General features: G+C 38.1%; 1 protein-coding gene across 5 annotated transcripts in view; it reads right to left on the bottom strand.

Annotated features, from left to right (window-relative positions):
- The window catches only part of BZW2 (basic leucine zipper and W2 domains 2), a 59,909-nt gene that overhangs the window by 15,770 nt on the left and 19,923 nt on the right, over positions 1–24,216 (bottom strand). For 2 of the 5 annotated variants that reach the window (XM_055272524.2, XM_055272522.2), the window contains exons 3-7: positions 15,772–15,948; positions 8,493–8,596; positions 7,041–7,106; positions 3,742–3,877; positions 1,096–1,205 (exon numbers count right to left, since the gene is read on the bottom strand). In XM_055272524.2, coding sequence (XP_055128499.1) covers positions 1,096–1,205; positions 3,742–3,877; positions 7,041–7,106; positions 8,493–8,596; positions 15,772–15,948 — 593 coding nt within the window. Of the gene's footprint in view, positions 1–1,095; positions 1,206–3,741; positions 3,878–7,040; positions 7,107–8,492; positions 8,597–15,771; positions 15,949–24,216 lie in introns of those variants that run through there. The other 3 variants (XM_055272521.2, XM_063637046.1, XM_063637047.1) reach the window with 2 other exon arrangements.

Genomic DNA, 24,216 nt, shown 5'->3' on the forward strand with positions numbered 1-24,216 from the left:
ATGGGATTGGACCTTTGCACACTGAAACACATTGGAAGAGAACAACAGAGAAGAGGCCAGGTGAAGAGAAGATGGCAGGGGTGTGTCTTATTTTTACACTTCATCCTAGAACTGTAAAAGCAATTCCACCTGGAGAAATCTTGGCATTTCACAGCTGCTGCATCAAGAAGAAAGAAATTGTAGGGAGCAGATAGAAATTATAAGAACAAAATATTTTTCTGGATTTTCTTAGAAAAACACAAAGATGGAGAAATAAAAATATAATCAAGCAATTGTGACACAATTAACTTGTTTACTTTCTGAAACAGCTTAAGTATTTCCAGGGAAATCTTGTTTAAACTTTTATTTTGTTAACAAACTATTTAACACACATTTGAGATTAGCACAGTCTGACTGCTACTCAAGACAGACATCACAAGTATTTGATTGAGATTGATGAAATTTTTATCATATTAAAACCTTAAAATGTCTAGAAAGTTATGATTATAGGCTGAGTGTGGTGGCTCACACCTATAATCCCAGCACTTTGGGAGGCTGATGTGGGCGGATCACTTGAGGTCAGGAGATCGAGACTAAAAGACTAACATGGCCAATATGGCGAAAACCTGTCTCTATTAAAAAAATCCAGAAATCAGCTGAGTGTGGTGGAGAGTGCCTGTAATCCCACCTACTCGGGAGGCTGAGGCAGGAGAATTGTTTGAACCCAGGAGGCAGAGGTTGCAGTGAGCGAGATTGTGCCATTGCACTCCAGCCTGGGTGACAGAGCCAGACTCTGTCTCAAAAAAAAAAAAAGAAAAAAAAAGTTATGGCTATAAAACAAAGTCTTAATTCTGATGAAATGTTAATACTATGTCAACAAACTTACAAATTTGGAAGTCTATATTCTTCACAATTCTTTAATTTTATTGTGCCATTTGTTGACAAAATAAAGATTAAAATGAAATCAGTTTCTACTACCAATTACACAGAAATAAAAGGAACAGTGCTCCAAGTCAACACAGATCCAGGGATCTTACACATATACTATATTGCAGGCATTGCTTAAGCTCCAAGAAAGGCATCATACATACAACCCTTTAACCAGAAAACACTTACAAGCAGCCTCTTGTCTAAGTTGGCTTTTCTCAAAGACGAGGTAACAGAGTTGGCATCTTTTTCTGCCATCCATGCTTTGAAAAGCTTGACAGCAAATGAGGCCGCAATGCCTGTTCAAAAACAAAAGAGAATTTCATTCCTTTTACGAGCAAAACCAATTGTGATGGTGTGCAAAGCAACCAGGTTTCCTGAAATGGGTTAATAACTAAAAGACTAATTTTGGTATAAAGGAAAAGTCAATAGACCTCTAGGCAAATTCTCCTCTTCTCATTACTCAAAATAGAATATTTTCAGGAAAAGGAAAATAAAATATTTTTCAAATTTGGACTCCTTGAATCCAACCTGGTCTAACTGCAAGTTTATTTTATTTTACCTTGGTCAAAAACATATTTAACACTCAGTATCTTCGGTGTTATTGCCTTTATTTCACCCTCTGGTTCATATGTATTTCATGTTTATAACAGTGATCTGGATACTGCTGTTCAGCCTGAGGTCTGTGCTAATTTTCTGTTTATTGTTACATAAGAAATCCATGTCCTTATATACCAATTGGACCCAGGTCTTCCAGCAACTGGAAAGTAAAAGCATTTAATTGGTCTATCATTCATATAGACACCAACTAAACCTGATTTTCTTCATTGAATAAGCAAAGAAACTAAGTTAAAAAAAAAAAGGCTATAATAACAAAACATGCATTACACCTTAACTGAAAGTTCATGTTAAACAACTTAAGATGAATTTTTAGCATTATCATTAGCTCATAAAACCAATATAAAATTTAATATAAATTAACACTAGGCTGTAATCTGTATTGTAAGCAAAGAAAAACTATGCTTGAAACTAGGAGCCTAAAATTGAGATTTAACTTTCTTTATAGTTACTCCTCTGAGTAGGATAATCCCATCTCCCTTGGTCATTTATTGAATGAGTTAGGGAAAATGATTAATTTCTTAACCATTTTCTTTATTTCTTTTTTTATTTTAGATAGTCTTTCTCTGTTGCCTAGGCTGTAGTAAGATGATGTGATTATAGCTCACTGTAGCCTCAAACTCCTGGGCTCAAGCAATCTTCTTGCCTTAGTCTCCTGAGCAGCTGGGACTGCACAGGTGTGCCAACACACCTGGCTAGTTTTTAAATTTTTTTTTGTAGAGAAGAGAGTCTTGCTTTGTTTCCCAGACTGGTCTCAAACTCCTGGCCTCAAGCAATTTTCTTACCTCAGCTTCCCAAAGTGTTAGGATTACAGGCATGAGTTACCATACCCAGCCATTTTCTTAATCCTTTTCCAATTAGGAAGCAAGGGTTTAAACCTCTAGTTTGTAAAAGATGGAAAAGCCGTATAACAGAGGCACTATGCTACTTCCATAGCAGTTATTTTTCTCCTCACCACTCCCCAAACATTTTACTATAATAATTTCCAGACATACAGAAAAGTTGAACAAATTGAACAATGAACACTCACATGCCCACCATCTAGTTTCTATAACTAATATTTTGCCGTATTTGCTTTATCACATATCTATCCACCTAATAATTTAATTTTTATATATATTACAAAGGAAGTTACAGACCTCACTTAGGTTTTTAAAAAAACTAGAAAGGCAATTATTTTCTGTTACGTTGGCTAGGATAATTTAAAATAATTAATGATTAATATTTATATTCCATGTTGATTTTCTGTGTGCAAAATGGCTAATAGCAAAAATAAGATGTGTGTTGTATTGTGAATTTTCTTCAGGGAAATACTTTAAAATGTCATAATACTAATAACATCCAACAATTACAGAGTCTGAATTGTCATAAATCTGAGTGATTTTAAGCTAAAAACTAGAGAGAGTCTCTGAATAAGACCAATTGACTCTCAATTTACTATTCTTTTCTTGGCTACAAGAAAACTATAACTCCTTTCTTTCACTATAGGCATGAATGAGGCTAGGACTTCATATACGTAGGAGGAAAACTTTAAGTTCTCAGAAGAAACAGATGTTCTCACAAAAGCTCTTTTAATTTATTTTTAAGGAAAAATAACTGTTTTGTGTTGCATTGTAATTTGACTATCATTATCCTCCTACAAGTAAACAGCCCACTTTTATTTTATTCTATAACCAAATCATGGTATGCATGCCTATCCAACTCTTAATGCCTTAAAATTAAAACAAGACTCCTTCTAATGCAGCAGACTTAAAATTGTTTTCTAAAACTGAGACAATGGATATCTTAAAAAGTGCAATCAAAATGAATATCTGAGCATCAGTTTCTCTAGACCTTGACAGGGGAACAGTTTTTGTTCTTATAATAGGGGTGAGAGTTAAAGGCTGCCATTTTGTGTCGAAGGGCAAAAAGATTACCAGATCGATTTCGGGGTATTTGACCTAGGCATCAAGTCTTCCATGAGATTTTAATTCGCTATTAGTCTTTCTTAATATGTCTTTGTACAGGTGTGCATATTTTTTCCTTCAAATTTCCTACAATTAACATGTCCACTCCTTTTATTATTTGAAAGGCAATATACACCCATACACAGATATTCTCTTATATGAAGAATGAGTAATAGAGGACACCAAAAAGAGCCACTGGCATTTTTCTAACTATCTGTGGCTTTATTTTTCTTTTGTTGTCTGACAGGCGAGAAAACAGGAGCCTCGTTACCTTCTTTGACTAAGCTGTCGGTGAAGAGACTGGTGAGGATGGTGGCGGGCAGGGTGCCATTGCCCAGCAGAATCCCCGACAGCATCGCCAACTTTGTCTGCTCTGTTTCGGAAAAGGCTTTAAGGAAGAGGAGAAGCTGTGGGTCAAAAAAAAAAAAAAAAAAGAAAAAGAAAAAGAAAAAAAAAGGAACCATGTCTATGAAGCAAAGGACTGAAGTGGGAAGATAAACTGTGAACATCCATGGCTACGTGGCACACACACAGAAGGTCATATGCAAAGCATAGTAATTCATTTCATGATAAACTGGATGCTGTGGAAAGTGACTTGAGCAGGCAGAGTTCCTTTCTTCTCAGTTAATTTACTCACAGCTGTAGATAACATTCACGGAAAGGAAAAGAGATATTTGGATGATATGTAAACAGATGGATTTATGTTTGACTATGTGCATGCAAAAGAGTTAAGTATACATGATGGACATGTTTTCTGAAATGTATTGTTTTTCAAGTTTTTCCACTCTTTGGGTGACTACCTCTTTGCCTGCTACATGTACCCATTTTCTCTGAATAGAATTTTTACGGCAAAAACATAGAAACAAAAAAAAAGCCCCACAAAAACAAAAAAACCAGGAAAGAGTCAAAGTTAAGCTTTTGACATTTAATATATACTTTTCTGAGCTCACAGAATACAACAGTCTTCAAAGCAAGACTGTTGAGGGAGAAAGGGGTTTTCTAGGTCCTTGATGTTTTTTTGGTAAACTTTTAGATTCCCTTGCCCTAGAGGCAGGGAACTGAAAAAGTAGCAGCCCTAGAAAATTTGAATGTAAGCTCAAAGCAAACAAAACGAAAAACCCACTTCCTGTATTAAATTCTAAGAGTAGTCAGCCCTGTGGGATGCCCTTCTCTCTCTTGACTCTCCTCTGCTTTGTGCTTTGACTACATTCTACTGTTACTTTCTCCATTTCAGCAGTTATTAGGCTTGCCATGGAAATTCCTTAGGGGCCACTATCACTACAGGGGCCTTGCTGATTTTCCATTATTTTGCACCAATGCAAAATTCACTGGCATTGATAGAGACTTAAGTGTCTCCATCCTGATGATATGATTATTCCACTAACTGTATAGGGGATAAGAAAATATTAACTTACTATTCCCCAAGAATTGAAGGATTGTTATATTATAGACTATTTACATTATGTGAAAGTGGCAGAACTGGAACCAAACCAGTCTATTTGCCTCTCAATTTATACCTATTAAATTCTCAACAAATTAAAAAGAAGTTAACATCTAAGTAAGTGCCAGGGAGTGAGGGAATGAGGGATTGAAAGGCTTAAGTTCCAAGGAGCATCAGAAATGGGGAAGAATGAAAGAACTAACATAAATATAGACAGTTCATGTCAATTTGTCCTTTTCCTCCATTATAAAAATAAATAACATCTAAATGAGAATAATAAAAAAGTCTCTAAAATAAAATTTTAACACCACTTCTTTAAGCTCACACATATAACCATATTCATTTAAAATATACCTAATCACATAGAAACGGTACAAAAATTAGATCATCATAAAAATAACCACATTGCTCAATTATATTAATCAACATTAAAACACAATTACATGTATACACACATATTGTTTTTTACTGCATTATATGCTAATGATAGCTAAAACTTGTTGAGTGGAACAGACACTCTTCTGATCACTTTATGTGTATTAATACCTACAACAGGCTCCATCTCCAATTACAGAAAAGAACACTAAGGTACAAAGATATTAAGTAATTTGCCCCAGGTCAAACTACTACCAAATGGTTGCTTTGCACCTCGCATTTCCACTTAATTTGTCACGGGCATTTTCCCTTATTAATACATGTAGTTATGCCTACATGTATAAAAGACTGCATAGTATTCCACTGTATAGATAGATTGTAATTTAATTAACCAGTCTTCATCTCCCACCAATGAACATTTAGGCTATTTTTCAATACTGTGGTGACATCTTTATACATATAGCTTTATATATCCATGCTAATGGATTCTTATAAATTCATGACGGCTGGGTCATGGGTTATGTAAGAAACATTTCTTTTAATGACTATTGCCAAATTGCTCTTCAATATTATACACGGAACCACTTTGAACTGGGCGGGGTCGGGGGCAGTTAGGTGGGGAGGAGTGGGGAGAGTAAGTAAGTAGGGAAGAAGTAAGTATATGTTATGGTTACTTTTTTCACTTGGTTTTTTACTTTAGATAGTTATCTAAAATTGGAAACAATGACAAAATAACAAACAAATCTGAAATAAGTAAAGGTAGTGGGTGCTATATATAAATACATGAGTTACAAATTGAAGAGGGAACATGCAATTACTCAAAAGAGGACATATTTAAGGAGATGCTACTGTTGATGTGACTAGAGACCAATCACTACACTGAGCCTCTTATATGTTATTTCATATATTCCCACAACAACCATAAGGTATATCCTCTTACAACAGCTATTTCACTGACGAGAAAGAGTACTGAGATTTACACCCATACACTCTATCTCCAAAGAGGTGCTTTTATTCCCTTTGCTAAACTGCATACAATTAAAGAATTTTGCTGAATATTAGCTGCTGTGCTATGTTCTTTCACAGGCTTTAACTACTTAAATCACTTTATCTTGATTCTAGTTTTCATTTTAATCTCTGCAAGGTCAGAGATTATAGCCCTTAAAACTATTCTTACTGAACAAAGCACACTGTCTTACACTAAATATTAATGCAAAAAGTCCAGAATAATCACATATTTCTTCCTATAGCTATTAGCTAATGATCTTTCATACTTATTTATTTACCAAACATTTATTAAAAACTATGTGTTTCACATACATGTTATTACATATATGGCACTTTTGCAATATCATTGTATGTGTAAATTATTTTATTTTATTTTATTATTTTATTTTATTTTTTGAGATGGAGTCTTGCTCTGTCGCCCAGGCTGGAGTGCAGTGGAGTGATCTCGGCTTACTGAAGCCTCTGCCGCCCACGTTCAAGCGATTCTTCTGCCTCAGCCTCCCAGTTAGCTGGGATTACAGGTGCACGCCACCATGCCTGGGTAATTTTTGTGTTTTTAGTAGAGGTGGGGTTTCAGCATCTTGGCCAGGCTGGTCTTAAACTCCTGACCTTGTGACCCACCCGTCTTGGCCTCCCAAAGTGCTGGGATTACAGGCATGAGCCACCATGCCCGGCCACTTATAAAATTTTTATCCACCTCCATTTCATTACTATAAAACAGATAGGCATTATATTTGAATTTTTACCTTTTTCATTTCATCTTCAAATGCCTTCTCCAAATACTTATATCTCCTGATGAGTTTATTGAAGACCTAAAAAAAAAAAAACCACCATTAAATATTAGGTCAACCGAAAAGACACAGAAAGAGGTATAGAAACTCACTATAATGACACCATAGATCTATAATAATAAAAGTGTATAGTTAAACAGGCTCACACCGTAATATAAGAACTGTAAGCATTTCAAAGATGCTATCATGACCTAGGGGAAATGATACATGTAAGATAAAACAAATTCATTCAAGAATATAGCAGGTAGAAAAAAAAATTCGACGAAAATAAAATAAATGTGATTTTTAAACTGTGAGATGCGGAGACTAAAAATCACGGAAATGAAGGTGTTAAAGATATAACCACTTAGATAATGATGTGATGGGGAGGAGAGCAAAGTGCAGGACAGATTCTACTCTAGGTGGACAATAAACATGTTTCTAGCAGATGAGCAAAAAATGTTATAATTTACTAGCAATAAAGGATGATTGGCCCCTACAGTCCTGTTAGAACTCTGAAGCAAAGTTTGCAACTATATTAGTAAGATTCTAGACACTTTTCTAAGTGGAATGATGTTTTTATTTAAATGGGGATTTTGTAAATATTGGTTATTTTAATAACTGTGGGAATGATTTCTTAATCTAGTTCCTTTTTCTCCTACACACAGGCTATAATACTCCTACTTACAACTCTTGGTGTATTCGTTTCCTAATGTAATCAAGATGGAGTCCAAGAGTAAAAAATATGGTTGCCCTTTATGGAGAAAGAATGACCCAGGCAGGGAATTAACACACAACAAGAAAAAGAAATAAATTGCATTAAAATCCCATAAATTTTATTTCCAACTTACACTAATACTTACATATTCCTTAACATGTATACAAGAAAAATGAATTCTCCTGATCCAAGAATAAATATTTAAATTCTCACAAGAGAGGTTAAAAAAAAAAAAAGCATTATATTCCTGTAGTTCTTTCTGTTTTGTTTTGAGATGGAGTCTCACTGTGACCAAGGTTGAGCAGTGGCACGATCTCGGCTCACTGCAACCTCCGCCTTCCGATTCAAGTGATTCTCCTGCCTCAGCCTCCCAAGTAGCTGGGATTACAGGCGCCCACCACCACACCCAGATAATTTTTGTTATTTTTTAGTAGAGATGGGGTTTCACCACGTTGGCCAGGCTGGTCACAAACTCCTGACCTCAAGTGACCCACCTGCCATGGCCTCCCAAAGTGCTGGGATTATGGGCTCGAGCCACACTGCTAGGCCTATTTTTGTAGTTTTAATGCCCATTATTTTCATAAGTTTAAAAGCTTTCTAAGATTCCTATTTAAAAACTGGGTGGGCTGTAGAGCTTCTACAGAGTTTTCCTCAATCCTCTTCAAATGCTTCCATTCTGACTCAAGGGCAATCTCTCAAACAGGCTCTACCTGAGCATAGTTTCGGATGGTTTCATGATCTTCATTTGCTGAAAACACACAGTGGTTGGTCTTCTTGGTCTTGTCACCATCATCTATGCGCGTTCCTCCAGGGGCTAAAAAGATAAAGGTAATTATAATTAGGATAATACTGAAATTGAGAACAGCATTTGCAGAACAGATCAATTCTGGCAAATGAAAGAAAATAATGAAAGTAGATGTAAAATCTAAGAATCACATAACATTTTCAAAGAATGACATGGATGTATAGAGGTACACACATTGCTGTATATTTTTTCCTTTTTTTTGAGATGGAGTCTCGCTCTGTCACCCAGGCTGTGACAATTGTGCAATGGCACAATCTCGGCTCATGGCAACCTCCACCTCCCCGGTTCAAGCGATTCTCCTGCCTCAGCCTCCTGAGTAGCTGGGATTACAGGTATGCACCACCGTGCCTGGCTAATTTTTATATTTTTAGTAGAGACAGGGTTTCACCATGTTGGTCAGGCTGGTCTCGAACTCCTGACCTTGTGATCCGCCCGCCTCAGCCTCCCAAAGTGCTGGGATTACAGGTGTGAGCCACTGCACCTGGTCTTTTTTTTTTTTTTTTTTTTTCAGACAGAGTTTCGCTCTATTGCTGGAGTGTAGTTGTGCAATTATGGCTCACTGCAGTCTCAACCTCCAGGGTGCTCAAGTGATCCTCCTGCCTCAGCCTCCCAAGTAGCTAGGACCACAGGTGCATGCCACCATGCCAAGCTTATTTTTTTGTAATTGTTGTAGAGACAGGGTTTTCCCATGTTGCCCAGCCTGGTCTTTAACTACTGGGCTCAAGTGATCCTCCTGCCTCAGTATCCCAGAATGCTGGGATTACAGGTGTAAGCCACTGTAGTTGGCCTTGTATACTTCATGCTTCCAATATAATAGAAATTAGTTTTCATTCATACTCCCACCATAGTGTACTTCATTTTTGTTCCACATCCTTGCCTTCACTACATCCTATCATTATAAGTCTGGTTCTTTCCAAAGTATATTCTTAATCATGGAAGAAAAGAACAACCTTTATTCAGTAAATTTTTCAGTAAATATTCTCAATGCAACTCCAGACACTTTCCACTCCAGGACATAGTTCTTTCTTCAGGCTTGCTAACATTTTGCAAGTATTTTTCAGATACTCTACCTAGATCACCAACTACAGAACTGACCAGACCTGACTCAGATCTTTTTGCCTTCTACTTGGGTAGCTATTACAATTGCTCCCTCCTTTGCTAACCCAGTTATCCATGACTGGTTGAATAGCATGGACTCCGATGCTTGCTATTTGAATTTGATCGCCCAGCTGCTATGTTGGCTAGAATAAATTATTTTATTCTCTCTCATCTTTTTTTCCCCATGGACTCAATAGATTAGATGCCTTTTTCTTCAATAACTTTCCATATTCAAAGGGTCCTCCTGTAAGTTTCAATGGTAGCCATTAGAAGCATTAGTTGATTAGAAGAGCAGAATGAGAACATTAGGAATTTTTATTTTCTAATTTTACTTCGTTGTAATTAAGGTAGAAGGTTTGAGTAGTTAGATTAATATCTTTCATATATACAACAAATGTTTGTAGTGTATATACTTATACCAGCTACTGTGCTAGGCACCAAGGATACAACGATGGTCAAAGCTGAAAAGACAAACACTCTCTACTCATTAGCCACTCCCTGTATTTGTTTGTGTATTAGTGTATAATCGTCTTGATTTAACTTGTGATTTCAGATCTCTGGATTAAAAGGGCCACCCACAGCCACCTTTTTTTAGCAGGCATAGGCAAATGAGAATTCAATCAAGTTATACTTTCCTTAGCTTATCATCTCCTCTATGGGCTTCAGACTTCAGCATACAGTTTAGTAAGTAAATTAGTTTTTGGAGAAGTCAGCCCCTTCAGGAATCTATTTTCACTCAATTAATTTATGCATGAGATTTAATTAGCCCTTTTAAATGAATATAACCACCTGGAACTGCTGCGGGAAGTCAGGGAACCTGAACGGAGGGACCGGCTGAAGTCATGGCAGAAGAACATAAATTGTGAAGATTTCATGGACATTTGTTAGTTCCCAAAATTAATACTTTTATAATTTCTTAAGCTTGTCTTTACTGCAATGTCTGAACATAAATTGTGAAGATTTCATGGACATTTATCACTTCCCCAATCAATACTTATGCAGTTGAAGATACGGGATGAAATATGCCCTGGTCTCCTGCAGCACCCCCAGGCTTGTTAGGATTGGGAAATTCCAGCCTGGCAAAATTCTAGTCAGACCAGTTGTCTGCTCTCAAACCCTGTTTCCTGTTAAGATATTTATCAATGACAGTGTGTGCCCAGCGGGACATGGACCTTCATCAGTAATTCTAATTTCGCCCTGGCCTTGTGATCTTGCTCTGCCCCCATTTGCCTTGTGATATTTTATTGCCTTTGAAGCATGTGATCTCTGTGACCCACACCCTATTCGTACACTGTCTCCCCTTTGAAAATCGCTAATAAAAACTTGCTGGTTTTGCAGCTCAGGCCGACACGTGATGTCACCCCTGGAGACCCAGCTGTAAAATTTCTTTCTTTTGTACTCTTTCTGTTTATTTCTCAGACCGGCCAACACTTAGGGAAAACAGAAAAGAACCTACGTTGAAATACTGGGGGCTGGTTCCCCTGATATGGAACAAACTTAGATAATGATCTTCTAAAAACTCTGGGCTCATTATTGCTATTGCTTTTGATAGAAATTACAAAACTGAAAAGTTTGATATTGAAACTACAGACTTTTGAGAGGTATGTTTTTAAAGTTACATTGTTTAATGAAATAAAACACTTATTACATATTAATAATATTGCTACAGCTTGCATTAAAATTTTCACTGCTATTAGGACCAATTATTGTTTGCAATTTCTAACGTTTTTGGAGTGACTGCTGTTTTTTTCAAGGTAGAACTAAACTTAATATATTTATTGTATTTACTATACGAGGGTAATATTGAAAGACCAAGACAGCTGCTGTTTTAAGAACAATGGGGCTGGGTGTGGTGGTGCACGCTTGTAATCCCAGCACTTTGGGACAGATCACCTGACGTCAGGAGTTCGAGACCAGCCTAGCCAACATGGTGGAAACCCCGTCTCTACTAAAATTACAAAATTAGCTGGGTGTGCCACACATGCCTGTAATCCCGGCTACTCGGGATAACTGCCTGATCCCAGGAGGTGGAAGTTGCAGTGAGTCAACACTCCAGCCTGGGCGACATCATTAAAAAAAAAAAAAAAAAAGAACGATGGAAGAAGGTAAATTGTGAGTGTCAAGAAAATTCCTACATAATGATTAAACAAAGCATTTATGTAAGAAGAATGCACCTAGCTGGCTTCAGTCCTTACGTTACGTGTCCGGACTCAGTAGACATTTGGTGTTGTACAGCTTATACCAAAACATTGGCCCTATGTTCTTCTTGAATGTATAGACATGGAGTGAAGAAGTAAAATCTGGGCTGCACTAACCAATGGAAATTACTTAAAACCCTTCACCAACCCTTTCACTTAGGCATTGATAGCACCCAGATGGCCAAATTATTATTTACTGGACCAGGCCTTTTCAAAACTATCAAGCAGATAGTCAGGGCCTGTGAAGTGTGCCAAAGAAATAATCCCCTGCACTGCAGGCCATACATTTCAATCCCTGTATCTTTAACTTCCTTGTTAAGTTTGTCTCTTCCAGAATCGAAGCTATAAAACTACAAATGGTTCTTCAAATGGAGCCCCAGATGCGGTCCATGACTAGGATCTACCGCGGACCCCTGGACCGGCCTGCTAGCCCATGCTCCGATGTTAATGACATTGAAGGCACCCCTCCCAAGGAAATCTCAACTACACAACCCCTACTACACCCCAATTCAGCAGGAAGCAGTTAGAGCGGTCGTTGGCCAACCTCCCCAACAGCACTTGGGTTTTCCTGTTGAGAGGGGGTACTGAGAGACAGGACTAGCTGGATTTCCTAGGGTCACTAAGAATCCCTAAGCCTAGCTGGGAAGGTGACCACATCCATTTTTAAACATGGGGCTTGCAACTTAGCTCACACCCGACCAATCAGGTAGTAAGGAAAGCTCACTAAAATGCTAATTAGGCAAAAACAGGAGGCAAAGAAATAGCCAATCATCTATTGCCTGAGAGCACCGTGGGAGGGACAATGACCGGGATATAAACCCAGGCATTCAAGCCAGCAATGGCTACCCTCTTTGGGTCCCCTGTCTTTGTATGGGAGCTCTGTTTTCACTCCATTAAATCTTGCAACTGCCAAAAAAAAAAAAAAAAAAAAGAACTCTGGGCTACAGAGATAAATCTGATCATGGTAAATGAAACTTTAAGAAACTCAATACAAATTATACAGATAATTTTATATGGGGAGGTGGTTAACAATGGAAGCCAGGAGTAATGTAAGAAGTGGCATCCAGAGAGGTAGGAGGAGGTCTAAGTGGTCTCGTGTAAGGGAAGAAAATAAAAGAGTTCAAGAATGACAAAAGGGCCAACAGTGCTGCCTGGAGGTCACTCAGTCTGAAAAGGGTCCATATAAGTGACTACTACAGTCATGTGACTTTGGCAAGAACCAAAACTCGCTGAAGATCACTCTGATAAAAATATATCATAATTAATGAAATACTAGAAGTCAATAATATATTAGGAAATATTCAACTCCACTATTAAAGTTTTAAAATGAAAATACTTATCACTTACCTAATTGACAGAGATCTAGAGAACTGATGAAATTAGGTAGCTAACATTGTTAAAGATGTATGTAAATAGGAACTCATAATTTTTGATAAAATATTAAATATAATGTTCCTTTTGAAGACTGTTTTTCTCTCTCAGCTAGGTAGATGGAGATAGATATAGATAAAAATATCTCCCACTCTGGGAGGCTGAGGTGGGCGGATCACGAGGTCAGGAGATCGAGACCACAGTGAAACCTCGTCTCTACTAAAAATACAAAAAATTAGCCGGGCGTGGTGGCGGGCGCCTGTAGTCCCAGCTACTCGGAGAGGCTGAGGCAAGAGAATGGCGTGAACCCGGGAGGCGGAGCTTGCAGTGAGCCGAGATTGCACCACTGCACTCCAGCCTGAGTGACAGAGCGAGACTCAGTCTCAAAAAAAAAAAAAATCTCCACCTTTTATTTAATCCATTAATCCCTTGCTAAGTAGATAAGGATGTAATCAGGTAAAAGCACAAAGATATGTGCATACAGACACTGATAACTGTTGTTTATAAAAGCAACAACTGCAAACAGCCTAAATATTCTTTTTTTTTTTTTTTTTTTTCAGAGAGTTTCACTCTTGTTGCCTAGGCTGTAGTGCAATGGCGCAATCTCAGCTCACTGCAACCTCCACCTCCCAGGTTCAAGAGATTCTCCTGCCTCAGCCTCCCGAGTAGCTGGGATTACAGGCACCCACCACCATGCCCAGCTAATTTTGTATTTTTAGTAGAGACAGGGTTTCTCCACGTTGGTCAGGCTGGTCTCGAACTCCCGATCTCAGGTGATCTGCCTGCCTTGGCTTCCCAAAGTGCTGGGATTACAGGCATGAGCCACCGCGCCCGGCCCCTAAATATTCTTTAACATCCGTTTGGCTTGCTTTTTAGAATCATCCAGTATAACACTCATGGGTGTGCAAGGCAGCAACATATTGCTGAATAAATACAAATCAGCACGCAGAATATCGTATTTGCATAATATCACCCATTCTCAAAATTTTATGAGGTAAAGAGATTTCTTTTTACTTTTTGAGACAGAGTCTCACTCTGTCACCCCAGGTTGGGGTGCAGTGGCTCGATCTCAGCTCACTGTAACCTCTGCCTTCTAGGTTCAAGTGATTCTCCTGCCTCACCCTCTCTAGTAGCTGGGATTACAGGCAGCCGCCACCAAATCCTGTTAATTTTTGTATTTTTTTTTATAGACACGGGGTTTCACCACGTGGGCCAAGCTGGTCTCGAACTCCTGACCTCAGGTGATCCACCCGCCTCAGTCTCCCAAAGTGTTAGGATTACAGGCATGAGCCACCACGCCCGGCTGCTAAAGAGATTTCCAGAAGGGAAGTAACCAAAATGTTAACAATGATTTTTCCCGGGTAATGGGATTTCAGCTCAATATAGGTAGCTATTATACTTAGACTTGAATTATCTACAGTCATAATGTAAGCTCTTCATAAACAATAAGAACAACAAAACTAATTCAGTATGTGTCAAAAACTAGCAATGCAGAATGACAGAAGGCCTAGTAGTCAATGGGGCCATGTACCAAACAGATTGCTTGAAATAAGAGCTCAGAGAAAAAGGAATTTATGGGCAGTTCCACCTCAAGATGGAGGAATGCATACATATTCTTTTTCAAAGCCAAGGTAGGCTGGCTTAAGCAGTGTTTTCTTAAGGAAAGGCAATGATGGCACTTTGGGCAACGCAATCTTTCATTATGTTGCATGTTCTTTGCATAGCAGGTAGACAGATACCTGCCCTCCCTCCTCAAGTCTTTTTAACAACTAAAACACTTGCACACATTTACAAACGAAAATTCCTGGCATAGGAAATTTGACTATTTCTACTGAAATACAGCTACCACAGGAACTAACTATAAGAACTCAGATCTAAGAATGACTATGAGAGGAAAAATGGGTGGCTATTATACTTAATAAATATTAGAATCATCTACTTAATAAACTTAAATAGTATTCTGAAGCCTACTTTCCTGATGCCTCTGTTCTATAAGGTATAGCTTTTATTTTGTTTTCACCTATCTTTAACAATTTCTAATCTTCTATCTTTAATTTTTCTACTTATACTTAAGACTTAAATGATTTTTCAAAAACCAGGTTTAAACTATGTTTCTTATATGCTTTATTTATGAATGAAATGGCATTAATGAAACCTTGGAAATTTATACACTAAATTATAGTCTTTTGCAGAAATCACCCCTTTTATGGCCCCTCCAAAAACACTGAAAGATTAGGGACATACGAGAAAGGTGGCTTTTAGGAGAAGCAAAGTGGCCAACTTTGTTGTAACGTCAACCAAAGTCCTCCGTTCTATGCTTCTATTAACCAGTAATCATTTCACATCTGCATTAATACCATTCCAAATCCTAAACCAGGTAAAAATTATAGGCTTCCATTTGTATTTTTATTAACTCTAATAAACATAAACTTATAAAGACTCTATCTTATAAGGAAATACTTCAATAGAATTAAAAATATATAAATATACTACAAGAAGCAATAATGCATGGTTTACCAAGCATACTGCCAGCCACCAGGATATCGAAGAGCGTGTCTGCATAGCGACGATAATCTAATCTTGAGCCTGTAGAGTCCAGAAATTTGGCTACAGCTTCAAGGTCATCACCAGCCTCATTAAGCCCCTGGACAAGTGTATCCCTGAAGACTGTGGGTTCGAATTTCTCTTTTTCATCTAAAATAAAACAATTCAAAATAATAGTCAAATAAATAAATACTGAGAGTATAACAATCAAAACTTAAATTCTATTTTATCTAAGATAGGAAAAAAAAAATCCACAGAGCATCGCCAAAGAATGTACGAGAATATACAAATATAAACAAACAAATAAAGATGGCAGAGGGGAATAAGAAGGGATGTCTCTTTTAAAATACATTACTGTAGGCTGGGTGCAGTGGCTCACGCCTGTAATCCCAACACTTTGGGAGGCCAAGGCGGGTGGATCACCAGAGGTCAGGAATTTGAGACCAGCCTTGCCAAAACAATGAAACTCCGTCTCTATTAAAAATATAAAAAATTAGCTGGGCATGGTGGTGGGTGCCTGTAATCCCAGCTACTTGGGAGGCTAAGCCAAGAGAATCACTTGAACCCAGGAGGTGGAGGTTGTGGTGAGCAGAGATAGTGCCATTGCACCCCAGCCTGGGAGACAAGAGTGAAACGCTGTCTCAAAAAAATTTAAAAAAAAAAAAAAAAAAGAATTTACTGCGGAGTACTTAAATATTTAATAGATGTAATGAGCCATATATGTATATCTACAGCTTCAGGACAGATATGCTAAACTTTTTGGTCTCATGACCTCTTGACACGTAAAATGTACATCTGGAATTAGGATTCCAAAGGATCCTTTGGAAAACGACTCTGGAATCCTAATTACAAAGGATTAGGATTCTAAACTTTGGAACCCTAATTCCAAAGTTTTGGATCCTAACCCAAAAACTCTTTGGAATCCTAACTCCAAAGCATTCCAAAGGGAGTTTCTGTTTATGGAGGTTCAATCTATGGATACTTATTTTAAGAAATTAAAACAAAACATTTTATAGTATTTATTTAACAAAAAAATTAGTGAGAAGGAGAGTATTGTTTTATACTCTTGCAAATCTCTTTAGTGCCTGGCTTAATGGCAGACAGATCAATTTTCATATCCACTGCATTCAACCTACTGCAATATCACACATCTTTAAACTCTAGAAAACTCCACTGTAAAATTATGAGAGAATGTGTGAAAGACGTGAATATCTTGGTATCATTATAAAAATGGTTTTGATTTTGTGGGGCTTCAGAGGACTGACAGGGATATAGATATTATATAGCTTTTTTTTCCTTAGAAAGTGGATAAGACAAATACAGAGTAATCACAAAGGCACACATGAAAAGCATAAATGAGCTGTCACAGTGAAATGGACACATGAGCCTGCAGAAGTAGTTTGATGTGGTGACTGGAAGTTTGGGTTTGGAAGGAGTTTTGGTCTAGACTCTAGCAAAACCTTGTGGAAGGTCGACTTGGAGCCAGGTCTTGAACAAAGCAGGGATCATATACTGTTGATAAGAAGTGAAGATGACAAACTACACGTCAGATTTGGTGGAAAAAAATGAGTGGATTAAAGGTAAAGGGTCTGTAGTTCAACTCAAAAGGACATCACCCTTTTTTTCCACACCCATTGAGAATAAGTCTGGATGTGAGGAGAGAGGAGCAAAGGTAGAACCCAAAACTTCAAAAGAAAAAATCATATCATAGATATCTCTAGAGAGAAAGGTGAAAGATACTGCAACAGAAGTGGGAGGGACGGAGGGAAGAGAATACTATAAAAATATTTCATAAATAAAGAGTTCTTGGAAATAAAAAATATGATAGAAAAAGTAAAAAACTCAATGGAAGCATTAAGAGAAAGCTAAGATTATCTTTCAGAAAATAGAAGAAAGGTCAAAGACCTAGAAAATAGTAGCAAAAAGAAGAGAACAAGGGCAGACCTGTCAAATATCCAAAAAAAAATACATCTAACAGACAGAATGAGAAAACAAAGGAAAGGAAATTTTTTGAAAAATCTCAATAAATCTCACAGAAATGAAAGATTGTTTCCAAGTACATGGCTGTCTGGGAACCCAGCACAAAGATTGAAAGTGGATTGACACAAAGTACATTGATTACTGTGAGATTTCAGAATACTGGGAACAAAGCAATTATCTGAAGTTTCCAGGGTAAAAAAAAAAAACAAGTGATATGTAAAAAGTATCAAGCAACTAAATTGCTCAACAGAAATACCAGACACAGAAGACATTTCTTCAAAATTATTAGGGAAAAGTATTTCCAGCCTAGAATTCTTTAATTAGTGTTCAACCAAAAAAAAAAATTTTTTTTTTTTTTGAGACAGGGTCTCACTCTGTCACCCAGGCTGGAGGGCAGTGGTGCAATCTTGGCTCACCATAACCTCTGCCTCCTGGGTTCATGTGATCTTCCTGCTTTAGCTTCCCAAGTAGCTGGGACTACAGGTACGTGCCTGTGCCACCACACCCAGCTAGCTTTGGTACAAAATAATTGTATTTTCAGTACAGACAGGATCTTGTCATGTTGCACAGGCTGGTCTCAAACTCTTGGCCTCAAAAGATCCACCTGCCTTGGCCTCCCAAAGTACTGGGATTACAGGCATGAGCCACTGTGCCTGGCCCAGCCAAACTACTAACCAAGGGTAAGAGCAACATCAATATACCTATATTGAAACACCCAAGGCCTCAAAAATGGATAATAACTGAAGAGCAAGTCATGAGATCCCAGGCAAGAGGGAAAAAACAAGACAGGCAATAGTACTCTTGTGGATAATGGTGAAAGGACATTTCAAGCTTTTCCTTAAGTGTTCTGTATTAAGAGATTCATACAACAAAGGGAAAGGTTAGGGTTGGCTAGTTTTAAGGCACAGAAAACTAAGCCCCCCCTCCAACTCAAGAGATAATTACATTTATTAAATCAAGAGATAACAAAATAATGTTATTTTTTAAAAATGCAGTCATATCATAGTTCAGCTGTGAACAGCATGTACAATGTCACAAAAATATAAACCCTAAACATTGGTGTAGCTGAAACTATATGACACAATGAAAGAATAGAGAAGGACAGGAAGTATGGGGGTGGGGGGAAGCGAGCAATGAAAGAGAGCTGAATCATCATTTTCCATAGTAGAAAAGGCATATCTAGTATCTCCAACAGAAAAATCAAGAACTAGCCATACTATGCGCATGCATAACTTTGATAAAATTTAAAACTACATTTTAAAACCATATAGCAACTGCCTAGTTTGTACTGCTTGGAAGTGGTCTAACAGAAGGGCTGGGTTGTAAGTGGTTAACACTAGTCACATCAGCATGAGAACCAGAGAAGAATGGCATTCCCAGTACCAGTCACAGTCACGCAGCGTGAGATACCATAAAGACACACATAAATTAACTGGGACAATATTCATCATGAACAAGAGATAAAAAGTCCTTTTGATGCTGTAAGCAAAACATTATGCAGTCAAGAACATGCAAATGGTGACTGCAGAAAAAATATAATTAGGGTCTTGTTGTGTAGAGGGGGAGGAAAACGGATAGGAATTCTAGAGGAATACATTAGGTGGAGCGGGAGGAGGGGATAACTGTGTTTCTACACAAAAGGAACCCACTGAAAAGCACAGAAAACTTCACCTCCCACTCAGGGTTTAGCCAACAGGCAATTCTCCTTCCTTGTTGAAAAAAGATATTTTCTTTCCTATAATATGAGAAAGTTGAAGTAAAACAACTACATGCTGTTATATTAAGTCTCGTGACCAGTTTCCAAAATCAAATAAAGTCATTCCCACAAAGGCCCCACAACATGGTTGGATGATTCAGGTGGTAGAACAGATTTTGATGATTTGAAAATTACAAATGGAGGCATTGGGAAATGTAAATGGACAAATGAGGAAAAACCTAGAGTATGCCAAGAATCCGTGCAGAGGACTTTGTTTTCAATGTAAGACACAACTTAAAAACTTGTTTGTAAAAAGATCTTCATCCTCCCATTCCAAAAGAATTACTAGCAAAGAGAAAAAGGAAGATAGCATACTACAGCCAAGGATATTTCAACAGCGAGCGATAAGGGTAGTAGGTCAAAATGATTACTTACAGCTTGGGAATCTTAAAAACTTATGATGGACTGATAGGACTAATAATTGTTTTGCAGGCTGAAAAAAGCTCCCAGCTGCTTAAACAAAGTGCCCATCAAAATGATTAGAAAATTCCCATATAAGAAAATAGCAAGTACACTAATGAAAACTTGAGAAACAAGACAACATTGGAACTGAAGAGTCTTTTCCATCTGAAAGTACAGTAAATGTAGTTTGTATTTTATTAGAGGACAGTCTAGCAGAAATACTAACAAAATTCAAATGAAAATATGCCATTGCCTCCTTGGATTTCCATTTGGCAGTTCAAGTCTCCCTCGAAGTGAGAAGGATGTAATTAGGGTCTCCAATTTAAACTGTGTTGGTGAATCGTAATTGTGATACTCAAGAGTTAGTCATAATAGCCCTTGTACTGACATAGAGAAGAAATGGGCCTAATTCTGACACTCAAATATGCCTATACATTATCTAACTTGCTTACTGTGGGAACTACGGTCACTGGTTAAAAACACATTAGTGAAGTGATATAATAGCAGAACCTACATCCCTTTCTGGATGTCACTGAGATGTTGCAATGAATTTTAAAAATCACATATTTTCTTTTTTCCTGTAAAAACAAATGTATTTTCTAATTATATATATACATATACTCATATTTGCACATATATTTCAAGATTTACAGGTTTACTCATTTAGTTACTAACACCACTTACTATAAAGCTAAAAGTGATTTAAAACCAATATTACATGGCTGGGCACGGTAGCTCATGCCTGTAATCCCAGCACTTTGGGAGGCCAAGGTGGATGGATCACTTGAGTCCAGGAGTTCTGAGACCAGCCTGAGCAACATGATGAAACTTCATGTTTACTAAAAAATACAAAAATTAGCTGCGTGTGGTGGTGCACGCCTGTAATCCCAGCTACTTGGGAGGTTGAGGCACAAGAATCACTTGAATCTGGGAGGCAGAGGCTGCAGTGAGCTGAGATTGCGCCACCGAACTCCATCCTAGATGACAGAGTGAGACTGTCTCCAGCAACAACAACAAAAAACATTATTACAGAGCTAAAATTTCAGGGAGAAACCTGAGCACATGGTCATGCTGAATGCCTGCAGTTTGGCCTGTTTTTCTCTCTCTTGTTTTCACTAATTGTAATCCAATTTTTCTAAAAATGTACAGAAAGACCAGTTTGATTATTAAATGTTTCATTTAGCAAAGCATAATCCAATTGCTCATGGGAGAAATTTTCATCCTTTCAGATTTCCACAAGCCACAGTAAAAAACATAACTACTTTGGAGAATATATCATAAGCGAGATGTATTTCATAAAGGAAAAAAGAATCTGATTAGAGTTCTATTACATAATGTGTCCTGCCATGACGTTTGTATTTTAATGCTAAGCAATAACGATAACGCGATAAGAAATACACTGTCATACTAACTTGGCATGCAGGAGCATTGGTTTTGCTAGGAAATGTTTCAAAGTGAAGACATATCTTCAGAAAACAGCCTATCACAAGGACCTTGAAATATCCTCAGTAGTAATTTTCCCCAGCTCTACAAAACTGCTAACCACTTATTTGATGTCAGCCCCTTCATAATAGCAAAGAAAAGTTAAGGATGAGAAATCATCAGGAGGCATTTCACTGCTAAGAGGAGCAGAAAATGAAGTTGATTCAATTTTTATTCCCCCATCAGCAGTTGGGCACAAAATGGCTCAAGTGTTGCTTAAATCCCCAAGAGATACGAGTTATATAAATCCAGATCAACTGGCAAATAATATATGTTTCTCAGTGGCTCTCCCTGAGTACTCCAACAGCACAATCTTGACCACCAAGTGATTCAGAGGCAAACCGGTTCTGAAGGAGAGAAAACTTTCTGGTTCTTAGCTGAAGACAAATTGTAAGGGCCAGTTTACTCACTGACTCATGTCTGCTGTTGTGCAACACATTCTGAGGCCCTCTCTTGAGCTCAGTTCCAGTGAATTAGCGTCACACTAATAAAGATGCTTGAGGTGGAGATCCAGCTCTGAGATTAACACGATCCCCCAGGGGCAGGCAATAGCAAACGTTTCTGTGCCTCATAGCTGGGCATATATTAGCTATTATCACATTACTAGGCTCCACAATACCTTCGCTGTAATTAGGTTTCTGGACTATATTGTTCATTACTGACAAATCCTTTTAAAATCAACCATGTCCTTTTTTCCAAGACTGCTTTAAAAGACGATAAATTCTGGTTAGCACTTTGTGTTTGATACCTGCTTCCAGATGGCGAGGGGCAATGTAGTGGGGCACAATTTGTAAGACTAAGATGAGAACTAAATAGAGAAGTGGCTCAGGCTATACTTGTACTTATTCTTCTTATGGGGATAGGCCAGAAATGAAAAAAATAGAAAAGGGAGAGTGCAAAACAGAAAAACTGTACAAAGTAACTATTTTCTGGTCACTTAAATTTTTTTTAATTTTTATATTTTACTTTGAACATGAAGCTTCCCAGCAGACAGCACACAGTTAAATTCAGTCTTACTGCTTCCTAGGGACTCTTACAAACTCTTCTGATCCAAATGATCTATTATATTGCAATTTCTTTTCTGTCTGCATGACTAGACTTGTTACTTAAATGGACACAGCACTGCAAGAGAACACAGGCTACTTAGCACTGACTGCCAAAGGCATATAAAGTCAGTTATCGATGAAATAATTTAGCCCTCCAAGATCATTACATGAGATTCTGCTCCAACATCTTTTATCTTTATACATACTTCCTTAAATATTTTTCAGTAATTCCCTTCAACTTTATTTAATTTAATCACTCACATCATGTCTCCTCTTTGAAAAAGTTTCCCTATTGCGTTCCAGTTCAGCTTTTTTTTTTTTTTTTTTTTTTTTGAGATGGAGTTTCACTCGTTGCCCAGGCTGCAGTGCAGTGGTTCAATGTCGGCTCACTGCAACCTCCCCCTCCCGGGTTCACGCGATTCTCCTACCTCAGCCTCCAGAATAGCTGGGATTACAGGCATGCGCCACCACGCCTGGCTAATTTTGTGCTTTTAGTAGAGACTGGGTTTCTCCATGTTGGTCAGGCTGGTCTCAAACTCCCAACCTCAAGTGATCCGCCCGCCTCGGCCTCCCAAAGTGCTGGCATTACAGGTGTGAGCCACAGTGCCTGGCCCCAGTTCAGCTATTCTTATATCCAAGAGGACCTCTATATAATTATGCAAAACTGACTAAATATAAAATCATGTTTAAAATAGTCTTGGCTTGGTATAGTGGCTCATGCCTGTAATCCCATCACTCTGGGAGGCTAAGACATGAAGATCGCTTGAGCCCAGCTTCAAAAACATAGCAAGACCTTGTCTCCACAAAAAAGTGGCTGCTTGGGTGGCTGAGGTGGGAGGAGCACTTGAGCCCAGGAGGTTGAGTCTGCAGTAGCTGTGATGGCACCACTGCATTCCAGCCTAGGTGTCAGAGCAAGACCCTAGCTCAAAAATAAATATGCCAATAATTAATTAAAAATAAATAAATAGGCAGATCACAAGGTCAGGAGATTGAGACCAGCCTGGCCAATATGGTGAAACCTCATTTGTACTAAAAATACAAAAATTAGCTGGGTATGATGGCGGGTGCCTGTAATCCCAGCTACTTGGGAGGCTGAGGCAGGAGAATCACTTGAACCTGGGAGGTGGAGATTGCAGTGAGCCGAGATGGCGCCACTGCACTCCAGCCTGATGACAGAGCGAGACTCCATCTCAAAATAAACAAATAAAAGTCTTTTATACAGGCCAGGCGCAGTGGCTCACATCCACAATCTCAGTATTTTGGGGGGCCAAGGGAGGAGGACTGCTTGAGGCCAGAAGTTTGAGACCCTGTCTCTACAAAAGAATTTTTTTTAAAACATAGCCAGGTGTGGTGGCGTGCATCTATAGTCCCAGCTACTTGGGAGGCTGAAGTGAAAGGACCACCTGAGCCCAGGTGTTTGAGGATGCAGTGAGCTCTCATCACACCACTGCACTCCAACCTGGGCGACAGTGCAAGACCCTGTCTCTAAAAAATATATATAAAATATTATTTATACAAACAGAATGCTAAGATGAATATTATAAAAAAAAAGTCACTCACACAAATAGAAATTTTACCAGTCATCATCAAAATGGGTCTATAACTACTCTTACCACAATTAAAGACACTTGAAAATATGGTTTTTAAGGGGAATTTAGGGCAATAGATTTATTTTGACTTCCTCATTTCTGAAAAATTAAAAAACTCTTCAATATCTCACTTTCTAATTTACTTTTCATTTTATCATCTTTG

Source organism: Symphalangus syndactylus, chromosome 3, assembly GCF_028878055.3.
Source record: "Symphalangus syndactylus isolate Jambi chromosome 3, NHGRI_mSymSyn1-v2.1_pri, whole genome shotgun sequence".
Lineage (NCBI taxonomy): Eukaryota > Metazoa > Chordata > Mammalia > Primates > Hylobatidae > Symphalangus > Symphalangus syndactylus.